Raw genomic sequence first — 13,136 nt, forward strand, 5'->3', positions numbered from 1 at the left:
GTGTCATTGTGTCTAATTGTATGTGACAACTTTAAGACGATGTCCAAAACGCAATGTAAGTTGTGGATGTCAGTTATTTTAAAGAGATACCTCATAGCACAGCTCGCTGTGTTGTTTGTTTAAAAAAAAGTAAAATACGTCAGCAGAAATACTTCTGGGATAATCCAGTACTTAAAAAAACATAATATCAATGAAGGGGAATCGTCACATAACACCTCTGGCCTGGTCTGCATCACAAGAAACTACCTTGTCGATAACAATTGTGAGATATCCAGGTAGGTGTACATCCTATCTACAGTTATTAACAAATTATAAGGGTTATTCAGTTAAGATGATCACCACAAATAACTCATGAACGGTTTAGGATACTGTACTGACATTCAGTTTTCTCATTCATTAATAGTATTAAGGGGCTCATAGTTGAACATGTAGTACTTTCCTAGGCTTTTGACAAAATTTATTGGCACAAACATTTCAATATAGGAACGCTGATGATATACTATTGAACTTACGCTTGTAGTTACTGGGACGTCGCACAGCTTACAGCACTGGAGAATCAGTCTCAGGAGCGTTTGCCATCATCCCTGTCGATAGAATTGTAGCAAACTCGGGCATTTTAGATTACACGTTCCACTCATGTGTAATGGTGACTACATATGCAACAAAGCACATGTTGCCCTATCTCAAGTTCGAATAATGCACGCCTCTAGTACCCAGATAGGTGTACATCCTGTCTACAGTTATTCATAAATTATGCAGGGTTATTCATCTAAGATGTCCACCTCAAATAAGTCATGAACAGTTTGAAATACATTCTGTTTTCACTTTCGTTAATGGTATTAAGGGGCTCATAGTTCAACATGCAGTACTCTTCCAGGCTTTTGACAAAATTTATCAGCTCACACGTTTCAATATGAGAACGCTATTTCAAGCAATAACTGCTAGTGGTACACTATCAATTTTACACTCGTAGTTACTGCGACATTGCACAGATTGCAACACAGGAGAATTGGTCTCCAGATTCTCACGAGAGTCTTGAGATCTGTGATGTCAGCCTCCAGAGTCTCGAGCGAGAGGATTGCCCATCACTACTGATGGGTCTCTCCTACCCATTGCCTCAATATTGATTTGCAGGTACTTTTTGGTCAAACCTTATTCACACCACTCCTGCACATTTGCAGGAGCATTTCCTTCCAGCCATGCGCGACACTCTGAGTCAGGGTTGAGGATCCCACTCCATACTGTTCCATGCTGAGTTAAGACTGATCTCAACCTGATTCACTAGACTAGAATGGGCATATATGCAACTGGTTATCATTTAAAAAATCATTTCTTCCTCGTACTAAAATATCAGCCATACTGTTAGACGTAACGCGGGGCCTTCCTACAAATCTCGAGTACATTTCTCAAATCGTTTATCTGTCTGCTTAGTAATTGACCATATTGGACATACGGTATTATTTGAGTCTAATGAACAGTTATCAACATAACATACTTTTCTCTATGATAATTCAGCGGCCATGTTGCTAGAATAAAGTCTTATTTGGTAACAAATACACTTGTTATGGTTTAAAAGGATGGCAGAAGACCTCACACCCTCCATATCCTCCCACTAGTAGAATCGATCAATCACTACTGATCTCCATTTAAGGCTGTCACCCAGGTGGCAGATTCCCTATCTGTTATTTTCCTAACCTTTCCTTACTGGAATCCACATATTGAAAGGAACATAACCTGGGCCAAGAACTTGCTATATGCATGTAAAAGAGCCATTGGGAAGACATGGGGCTTAAGACCATCAATGGTAATGTGGATATACACAATGATCATTAGACCGTTGATGGCCTATGCAGCAATAATCTGATGGCAGAAAGTAAGTCAAGGAAAAGTCAGCAGTAGATTGAATAGCCTACAGAGAATGGCATGCATAGCCATAACTGGGGCTATGAGAACTACGCCAACAGAAGCCTTGAATACTTTACTAGACCTCCCATCATTATGCAATTTCATAAAAGGACAGGCTAGAATGAGTTCATATAGAATGGCACAATCAAAGTGCTGGAATGCACAAAGACCGAATCTAGGACATTGTAAAATTGACAGAGTAATAACAAAGAAAGTTTTACACATGCCTTCTGATCATATGATACCAAAGTACAACTTTGAAAAATCGTTTGAGACCCAGATAATAAAAAAAAGAAGACTGGGATATCAACAAATGAAATACTGAAAAAGAAGATATAGTGTGGTGGACTAATGGCTCAAAGACTGTGGATGGCACAGGAGCAGGGATCAATGGGGGAAGACCTGAGAGATCAATCCAGATGAGCCTGGGCAGACACACTACAGTCTTTCAAGCTGAAATGATAGCTATCACAACATGTCTTGAAGAAAATCTGAAAATGAACCATAGGAATAAGAACATTTTTATTTTTATGGACAGCTAAGCAGCCATTAAGGCACTAGAAGCACTCTGGATAATATCCAGAATTGTCTGGTATTGCCACTCACTTCTCCTGAAGCTCTCAAAGTACAACATTGTCAAAATAATATGGGTACCAGGGCATGCAGGTATAGAAGGAAATGAAAAGGCAGACAAACTGGCCAGGAAAGGGGCAGAAACACATTTTGTAGGCCCAGAACCTGTATGCGGGATTTCCTATGGACAAGCGCAGCACTACATAGGAAAATGGATACAAAAGAAACAAATGGAAAACTGGAAAAATACTCCAGGATGCAGGCTTGCAAATGAACTGATAAAAGGACCAAACAAGAAGCATTCTAAAGAACTGTTGAAACTCAGCAGAGAAAATATAAGATGGGTAGTAGGACTATTGACAGGACACTGCCATCTGAAAAAACACCTACATAGAATTGGAGTAATAAGAAATAACATATGTAGGAAATGCAATAAAACAGAGGAATCAGCTGAACACATAATTTTCTAATGTGAGGTGCTGGGTAGAATCAGACTCTTACTCTAGGACACCAGGTGATGAGAGAGGAAAAATCCAAGAAGACCCAATAAGAACAACCTGCAGTATATCTAGGTGGGAATGAAGGAAAAACATGGTAGCAAAAGATCGTAGATGTCAACGCTGATTAGGAACTAATATTTAGAGGCCCCTTGAAGAAAATAAGAAGAACCTTTTCTTAAATGATTGCAAAGAAATTGGAAATTTATTGAACATCTCCCTTGTTAAGATATTCCAATTCTTAACCCCCCTTCCTATAAACGAATATTTGCCCTAATTTGTCCTCTTGAATTCCAGCTTTATCTTCATTTTGTGATCTTTCCTACTTTTAAAGACACCACCAATTTCTTTACATATTCTCACTTCTCAATCACAGAAGAAGAGAGGAAAATCTAGATTGTTGTGGGGCATTTGTAAACACATGTGCTTCCTAAAATTCTAGTTAATCTTAGAAGTAAAATTTGTACTATAAAAACACTTAAACATATGTTTTGATGATGATAAACACTGACTAGTGACTCAGTAATAGCACAATAGCACAATAGCACAATAGCACAAGAACAGAAAACAAACCAGCAGTTGCACTTCTCAATCACAGAAGAAGAGAGGAAAATCTAGATTGTTGTGGGGCATTTGTAAACACATGTGCTTCCTAAAATTCTAGTTAATCTTAGAAGTAAAATTTGTACTATAAAAACACTTAAACATATGTTTTGATGATGATAAACACTGACTAGTGACTCAGTAATAGCACAAGAACAGAAAACAAACCAGCAGTTGCAAAACATTTGTTTTGAATGTGAGACTAGCATAACGGAAGTTGAAGACAGGCCAACTTAAAATTTAAAATTTATTGTGAGCAGCTGACAGTGAATAGAAGATGAGTACACTACAACTAAATTTTCCATAGGAGGAATGAGATAAGGGTAATGACCTGTTCTGGAGGTTGTTCAACTGGCTTGCATGTTTCCCTACGACAATAACAGAAAGCAAGGTCGATTGTGTTTACATGTGTACAGCTGACTGACATTTTAATGGTGAGAGGATAGACACACATCTAGTTGGTGTTGGCTCAAGGACAGTTGATAGCAGAGGAGGAAGCTGCATTTGTTAGAAGACACAAACTCTGAATGGAAGGTTTTAATAAGTTGGGTGAAATAGATACGTTAGCACAATGAGTAGACGTTGTTATTTTGATAAGGCTGGATTGTAAGTAGAAGAAAGTGTATTGTTTATTAACACAGGTTGTAGTTTAACTGGGAGATGTTAGAATGAGTTGTTTAACAGGTTACAAGTAGACTTGTAACCATATGATGATATATATTATACTGTTACAGATAATAGGTCTAAGAATTTAGGGCAATTTGTACAACTGCTGAAGAAGAGAGAATTGATGCCCTCGAAACCAGTGCAGGATGTAATGTGGTAATAAACATTTATCATATAATTTTAAGTATTGACTAGGCTGATGGTATATGTAACTTATGTGTGATTTTAATTATAATAAGATGCATATGTGACTTGTAAAGTTTTCCATAATATTCCCAGCTCTGTAAATAGCTCTGTATTTCCCAATGCTGTACAAAATAAATGACCAGGATCTAATATGGATGTATCCAGCTTCCAATGTGTAACTGCATTAATACATTAATAATAATAATAATGATGATGATGATGATGATGATAAAAATAATACATTGCAATAAATACTGTGCTGGGATGTGATAAATGTACTATCACAATATCTGGGAATCTCTGCATACAAGAGCGATGTAGCACCAGTTTTCCTGATGTTTACTCTTCCCTTTGAACATCACACACCTGCCATAATATGGTAGTAGACAAGTTATGGGTTGAATGTTCTGTGGAATCTAACAATTAAGTTTGCTGAAGTTAAGAATGCTTTTATTTGTAGGTAAAGCCATCATAGATTCTACAGCTTTCTATGCCACACACATCCATGAAGCCTTAATTGGTCCTAACCCAGATGACTTCAAACTGCTACGGTTATTTGTTGCAAGATCAGAGGTAAGATTAACTTGTACATGATTCATGTATTTTTCATACAGAACTATATCTTTCTGCATAGAATTAAGGGAAAGAAAGGTAATAAAATATGATGAATCTTCTTCTCTTCTTCATCCATTCCCTTTTCCAGATTCTCTCTGGGTAGGGTAGTGTACCAAAGCCCTCCGCATTACTCGATCTTTCCACCATTCCTCTTCTAGTACTTTATTGCTATAGACTCCTGTATTTGCAATACAGTCCACAACAGAGCTCCTCCATCTCATTCTAGGCCGTCCCCTAGGCCTCTTTCCAGTCTCTGTATCCATGAATGTTCTCTTTGGTATTCTCTCTGAAGTGTACTCAAGTGTACCGAAGCCTCGGAAAATGCTAGGGTGTTCCCCACAAGCAACATGCAAAATGCTAGGGCATTCCCCACAAGCAACGTGCAAAATGCTAGGGTGTTCCCCACAAGCGACGTACAATTCTTGTGATGCTGGGAGAAATGTGAGAAATGAGCGACCAGCAACCAAATACATCAAGATAGCAACCATCATTGTAGTGACACTAACAGGGAAAGTGGAAGAAATTGTAGATTTTATGGTTGAAAAAGATATAGCATTGCTGGGAAACAGTGGGACCAAATGGTGAGAGGAAACTAAAGAAAGGATACATCTTATACTGCAGTGGAGGAAGAGAAGCCAAATATGGTGTAGGTCTCATAATTAGAAAATACCTAAAGGAATACCTAGAATTGGTGGAAAATATAAATGGCAGGTTGATTAAGGTCAGACTGAGACTTGAAACTGGTGTTACAGATATAATTCAAGGGTATTCTCCACAAACGGGAAATGCAGATACGGATCTAGAGGAATACCTTGAATATCTGGAAGGCCATATACAGGACAAACAAGTTGTGATCATAGGAGACATGAATGCCCAAGTAGGTCAAGAAAGAAAAGGAGATGAAGATTATAGGTCCATTTGGATATGGAAAGAGAAACAAGGCTGGAGATATTTTGGTAGACTTTTGTAGAAGACATGAGCTGATCATTGGTAACAAATGGTTTTGAAAGAAAAGCAGTCAGAAGATAACAAGATATAGTTGGGATAACAAAATCAAAACTCTGATAGATTACATTTTGGTCGAGAAAGGTAACTGGAAAATGTTGGTAGATGTAAAAGCCCTCCCAAGTGAATCATTTGAAGATCACAGAGTTGTGATAGCTAAGTTAAAGATGGGAAAGATACAAAAGATGACTGAGATTAGGCAGAGAAAGCTAAGGGTGTGGAAATTGCAAGAGAAGGAAATAAATGAAGAGTTCCAGACAAATATTAAAACAAGTATACCTAAGGAAGACATTGGAAGGTCGAAGAAGAATGAGCATACTTTAAAACAGTCATGGTGGAGTCTGCAGAAAAGACCTGTGGAAGAGTAATAGGAAGGAAAAAAGATCAAGAAATGCCCTGGTGAAATGACAGGGTAAAAGATATAGTTAAAAGGAAGAAAAAAGCTTGGAAAAGATGGCTGAGAAACAGAACAACAGAATGCAAAACTGAATACAGGCACTGCAAGAAGGAGTGCTCAAAGCTGGTTCGAGAAGAGAAAAAGAAATGCTGGCAAAAAATTCACTGAATCTCTGCAAGATGATACAACTGGAAGTAAAAAAGATCTTATTCCAGTGGGTTAAAAAGAAGAAAAACCCAGGTAAAGGTGCTAAATTCATTAAAAATGAACAGGAGGAAGTGATGACACAAAAGCAGGATGTATTGCAGAGGTGGGGAAAATACTTTGAACAGCTTTACAATGTGCAAAATACCTTGGTACAAGGAGAAATCGAAGAACCAGATTTAGTGCAGATGGAAGATAAGGAAAACGAGGTGTCCGTTAAAAGAATGAAATGAGGCAAGGCAGCTGGAATTGACGAGGTCACCATAGACATAATAATAGCAGCAGGAGTAGGGGTCCACAGTGGTTGTATAGACTCTTCAGAGTGATAGGGAGAGAAGACTGTTCCAAAAGAGTAGACGAAAGGGGTCATTATACCAATTTGCAAGAAAGGAGACAGGAAGCAATGTGAAAATTACAGAGAAGTGACACTGATACCTCATACAGCTAAGATCCTTGAAAGAATCTTAGATAAACGAATAAGAGACAGAGTAGAGGGAAAATTGGCAGAACACCAGTATGGATTCAGAAGAGGCAGGTCCACATTTGACCCAATATTAACATTGCATCAAATGATGGAAAGGTGTTGGGAATATGGAAAGGACATGGTAGTAACGTTTCTAGATATTGAAAAGGCATATGACAGTGTCCCAAGGAATTTGGTATGGAAAACATTGACAGAGGCACAGATTGGGACTGAAACAATGCAGATGGTAATAGCATTGTATCTGATAGCTGCAGTCGCTTAAGTGCGGCCAGTATCCAGTATTCGGGAGATAGTAGGTTCGAACCCCACTGTCGGCAGCCCTGAAGATGGTTTTCCGTGGTTTCCCATTTTCACACCAGGCAAATGCTGGGGCTGTACCTTAATTAAGGCCATGGCCTCTTCCTTCCCACTCCTAGCCCTTCCCTGTCCCATCGTCGCCATAAGACCTATCTGTGTCAGTGCGACGTAAAGCAACTAGCAAAAAAAAAAAAAAAAAAAAGCATTGTATCAAAATTGCAAAAGCTGTGTTAGAACCACAGTGGGTCAAACTGAATGGTTCAGAGTTGAGACAGGAAGTGTATTGTCTCCCTTAGTCTTCATTATAATTGTGGATAGAATACTACATAATATCAAGGAGAACATGATGGGCAAGCAAGTAAAGTCTATGCTCTTTGCTGATAACATTGTAGTTCAGGGCATTAACCTAGAAAGACCTTTTGCCCCCTACTTGCACCATATGTTAGGAACCTGCGTGTATTTGGAAATTGCGGAAGTGTAAAGTGTTGAATGTGAGGAAAGGAACATTAAAGGTGACACAAACACCCAGTCCCCAGGCCAGAGATATTAATAATTTACAATTAAAAACCCCTGACCCAGCCGGTAATCGAACCCGGGGCTGCCGGATGACTGGCAGACGCGTTGCCCCCTACACCATGAGGCCGGACAGTTTGGGGAGATAATGAAGAGCAAGTACAGACATAAGTGGATTTATGGAATGAGGAGATAAGAAAATATATGATGAATAAAATCACATATAGAAAGCTAGGTGCGTGGATAGGAACATGTACAAAGATAAACGCAATGACAAGTTAAATATGGAAAGACAGGAACATGAAAAGGAATACATAACAGGATAAAATCTATAAATTTGACTATATTTGTGGCCTATATTGGTCCATATTGACTACTTACAATGATTCAAGGAATTTAATTGGAGTCTGCCTTGTCAGTACCAAACATGCTATAATAAATTCCAATTTGCCCCACTCTTACCGGCGGTTCTGTGTAAGAGTTGACAATTTTTTGGTTGGTCAGAATGTCCATAAGAAGCTCTTTTCAACTTTTTCCAGACATGTTCAATGAGGTTCATGTCTGAGGAAAAAGCAGGCCACTCTGTTTGGATAATACCAACATAAGGAAGTTGTTGATGGTAACTCAACAATGGACACACTAGTTATTATGTATTATAATGAAGTCTTCTCTGAAATGCTGGCAGTATGACTATACTATTAGTTGAAAATGTTGTCCTTGTACTTTGAAGTATTTTACTTAGCCAACAACAACTGCAAAAGGTATATGGTAACCCCATGTAATACCACCTCAGATCATCCATGAGTCACCACTTTGTTGCACATAAAATTGTAGTGTCCGAGATGTGGTCTTATCTAGTACCCACTACGATAATCTGGGTTCAGACATACGTGACATTCATTGGTAAACAGCACTCTATGCCACATCTGGGGAGTCCATTAGCATAATTTGTTACCTATCTCTAAAGGGCAGCATGGTGTCAAGGTATTAGCTGGATCTTGCCATGGCTGTCAAGAATAGAGACTAACATCATGCTACCTGTTCCTAACAATCTGATGGGATACATGATATTTGTAGCTATCATGAACTGTGAACACCAACTCTGTTGGAGAGCCATTTCATATCAATACCAGTGTTAATCAAGGCTGTGTGATTGGCCCCACTTTGTTCTCATTGTATACAGCCACTGTTATGCAGTTAGTCAAGGACATTCTTCTTACAGGAATACAGATAAATTATAGACTGGATGGGAAACTGTTTAATTTGAGCTGTCTAAGGGCGAAGATTCGTACACTTTTGACGGCATTAGTCGAGTTACAGTATGCTGATGATAATGCAGTTGTAACTCAGTATGAAGAAGAACTAGTGTTAATCCTAAATGCCCTCCCACCTGCATACAGAAAGATTGGTCTCAAACTGCATGCCAGTAAGACACAGGTTCTCTATCAACCAGCGCCTGAAGAAGGCATAGACATCAATGTCTCCATCGACGGAGTGAGCCTTCAAGTATGATGTCAGTGTTGCAACAAAGATCCTTGTATACAATTCTAGTTCCCAGCTTACTTCATGGATCTGAATCCTGGACATGCTACAGACGGCATATTAAAATGTTGGAACAGTGTTTAAGGAGAATTTTGCTTATAACCTGGCAAGATAGATGCACAGATGTCAGCGTTCTTGATGAGGCACAGACCGCCAGTATAGAAGCCATGGTTTTAAAATGTCAACTACAATGGACAGGGCATGTAATATGCATGCCCAATAGTCGCATTCCCAAGCAAGTGTTTTACTCTGAGTTAACAGTGGGTAAATGTTGTTTGGGAGGTCAGAGGAAGCAGTTTAAGGATGTAATTAAGGCTAACATAAAGATGTGTCACATTGATGTTAAGAACTGGGAGACCTTGATCCTCAACTGTTCATCCTGGAGATCATTAGTTCATCGCTGAACACTACTGTTTGAAGAAAACCGTAGGTGAATAGCGAATGATAAGAGGCAACGAAGGAAGGAAAAAGAATGAAATAGGATAACAATGGCTGCTCCACCTGGGGCTATCTGCCATCTCTGTGGCAAATTCTGTGCCTCCTAAATTGGGCTGATCAGTCACCTACGGACTCACAGATGACAAGGAGTTCTATTTGGAAGACAAACCTACTCATTTTCAAGTGTTTGCTATTGTAATGTATTGTACTGTGAACACAGAATTGAGTCCTGTGGCATTCAGCTAGGTATTCCTTCAAGCCAACAGACAGTCAGGGATAGCTGTTGTAGATAAGGATGGCCTCTTCTGAAACAATTCCAAGCCTGAACCACATATTCACTCTCACTCTTCAAGCAACTTCTCTTGTTGACAATCCTTCTTGACTTAAGTGATTTTGTGAACAGGATCATTTGTCAATATTAACTTCCTTGCCAGTATGAACTTTCATCACCTAGAACACAATTCCAATCCTTTCTCAAAGGTTCATGTGAGCTGCTGCCTGCCATTTGAATTTAACATTATGTCTATATGAAGGAATACCAACAGATGTGTTTATGTTTACAAACCACCTAAGGGTTGACATTCCAGTCTTCAGTTGAACATTAAATAAACAAAACTTTCCTTGATGAGTATATTTCATATACACCAGCCTTGTGGTGTATGGTTAGTGTACCAGTTTCTTGCCCAGAGGCTCCAGGTTTGATTCCTGACCAGCACAGGGATTTTTAATTCTGGACTGAGGTTCACTAAACCTTGTGAGACAAACTGAGGAGCTATTTGATATGAGAGACAGCAGCTCTGGTCACAAAACCCAAGCATCATGGCTGTTCATGTTGTACTGACCACTTGGCACTCTAGAACTGCAGGCTATCTTGCTGGGCAGTAGTCATCTCAATGAGCCAAAGCCCAAAATAGTCTGTCATGATGAGGATGAAATGATGATGAAGACAACATATACACCCAGGCTCTGTGCCAGAGAAATTAACTAATGATGGTTAAAATTCCAGACCCTGGCGGGAATCAAATCCGGGACCCCTGTGACCAACTATTTAGCCATTGAGCCGGACATACACATGCAGTAATAATACCTTATAGGTCAATGACTATGATATTGATGAGCCTGTTAAAGCAACAAGAACTGAGCGAGTTGGCCGTCGGTTAGTGTCGCACAGCTGTGAGCTTCCACTTGGGAGGTAGTGAGTTTGAACCCTACTGTTGGCAGCCCTGAAGATGGTTTTCCATGCTTTTCAATTTTCACACCAGGCTGTACTGTAATTCAGGCCAAGGCTGCTTCCTTCCCACTCCTAGCCATTTCCTATCCCATCATTGTCATAAGACCTATTTGAGTCGGTGTGACGTAAAGCGAAAAAAGAAAAAGAAGGGCAAAAATATCATTGCTTATGTTGTAATACCAATTCATCCAAGGAATTTTGCTCTTAAAATAAAATTACCAAATTACCTATTTTGGATTCCCACACACTTTCTGTTTGAACTCTAGATACAGGGACAATAGCCAATAAGATACTATAATAATTGACATTTTCAGCTGTTAGCAGGTTCTCTTGGTCTTGTTAGTCTACTTTCTTTAAATACAAAAAGAACACTTCCTACTGAATCTGTTATAACTGTTTCTATGTTTACAGCTGGATCTTGCTGATATTAAGGATGCTTATCTTGAAATATATGGTCAGAAGTTGACAGGAGATGTATCGGACAACACAAGTAGTGGCTACAGAAAATATCTGCTTCATCTGTTAGGACAACATGACAACTAAAAATCTACTGGACACTTAAACCTGGCATGAATAAATCCATTTTTATTAATAATTTAAATTCATTTCTCTATTACTATCCATAGTTTTTAAATTTAGTATATTGGTATAACAGAAATATTCATTTATATCTGCAGGTTCTATCTATCACCTTTTATTATCAGTAGGTATTTATGCTGTATGACATGTACAAATGGAAGTTCTTTCACACAACTGTACATAAGTATTGTTAAATTATTATAAAGTAACTTGCATTGTTTAATTTTTGAAATTAAAGATCATGATTTTCCTGTAATTAAAATTTCATTGATACAGTGAGAGAGAGAAAGTAAATATTGGCAGTATACAATTCTGTCTAGTCTCTCTGTACCAAGACACCTAACCTAATTCCTTTTCACCATCAGACAGCACCAAGAGACTGCCACATGTTTATGCATATACAGTGACTCACAGCGAAAGTGGAACACCTATCCTAAGATATTTCATTGTTGTAATAGAAGCCTCTTGGATATGAAATTTGAGAATATTTATGAATGCATTTACAGTCATCATAAAACAGATACAAAAAGTAAATATCTTCACAAAATAATATATAAATCTACAACAACAAAAAATTTCATGTTCTTAGATCAAATTTTACACCACAATGAAAATGGTACAGTCTGTATATTTTGTGTCGTTGAAGGGCATGTGTGGACAGTTAGTACCTAGTGTGACGACTACTTTTCTTTTCAATCTACCGAGCTCGATAGCAGCAGTTGCTTAAGTGCGGCCAGTATCCAGTATTCGGGAGATAGTAGGTTCGAACCCCACTGTCGGCAGCCCTGAAGATGGTTTTCCGTGGTTTCCCATTTTCACACATTTTTTTTCCTCTCCCATCGTTGCCATAAGACCTATCTGTGTCGGTGCGACATAAAGCAAATTGTAAAAAAACAAAAACCAACACCACTTTTCAATCTCCTTAAGCCTATCTGGCAGAGATCGAACCAACCTTTCACAGTAAGAGGGGCTCATTCGTACCCCATTCTGTCTGAAGGGCAATTTACAGGTCACTCCGATTAAGTATCGCATGTGTGCGCATTTTCAATGATATTCATTTCTGGAGACTGTGAAGGGCTATTCAGTACATGGGGGTAATTGCATAGTAACCACATGCGTACTTTATGGGCTTTATGTTCTGGGTCGTTTTCCTTGGAGAACGTAAAACAATCCTGCAAGCCTAATTTCTCTGCATTCTGTGTCATTTCTTTCCTACTATGTCCAAATACATATCTTGATCCATAGTGCTATCTATGAAATGGAGTTTTCTGACTCTAGAAGCCGCCATACAACCTCACACCATCAGGGACACACCATCATATTGTTACACAGAAATCAAAAGAATGTGTGTGTGATTGAACATCAAGATCAGTGACATCATAACGAACTGTTGTTGAACAA

At 38.7% G+C, this 13,136-nt stretch overlaps 1 protein-coding gene across 1 annotated transcript in view; it reads left to right on the forward strand.

The window, feature by feature from the left end:
- The window catches only part of LOC136874719 (annexin-B12), a 118,312-nt gene extending 106,297 nt beyond the window's left edge, over nucleotides 1-12,015 (forward strand). Inside the window, exons 7-8 of the mRNA XM_067148382.2 lie at nucleotides 4,891-5,003; nucleotides 11,568-12,015. Coding sequence (XP_067004483.2) covers nucleotides 4,891-5,003; nucleotides 11,568-11,699 — 245 coding nt within the window. The 3' untranslated portion in view covers nucleotides 11,700-12,015. The remainder of the gene's footprint in view (nucleotides 1-4,890; nucleotides 5,004-11,567) is intronic.
- The last annotated feature ends 1,121 nt before the right edge of the window (nucleotides 12,016-13,136 follow it).

This window comes from Anabrus simplex, chromosome 1 (genome assembly GCF_040414725.1).
Source record: "Anabrus simplex isolate iqAnaSimp1 chromosome 1, ASM4041472v1, whole genome shotgun sequence".
Taxonomy (NCBI): domain Eukaryota; kingdom Metazoa; phylum Arthropoda; class Insecta; order Orthoptera; family Tettigoniidae; genus Anabrus; species Anabrus simplex.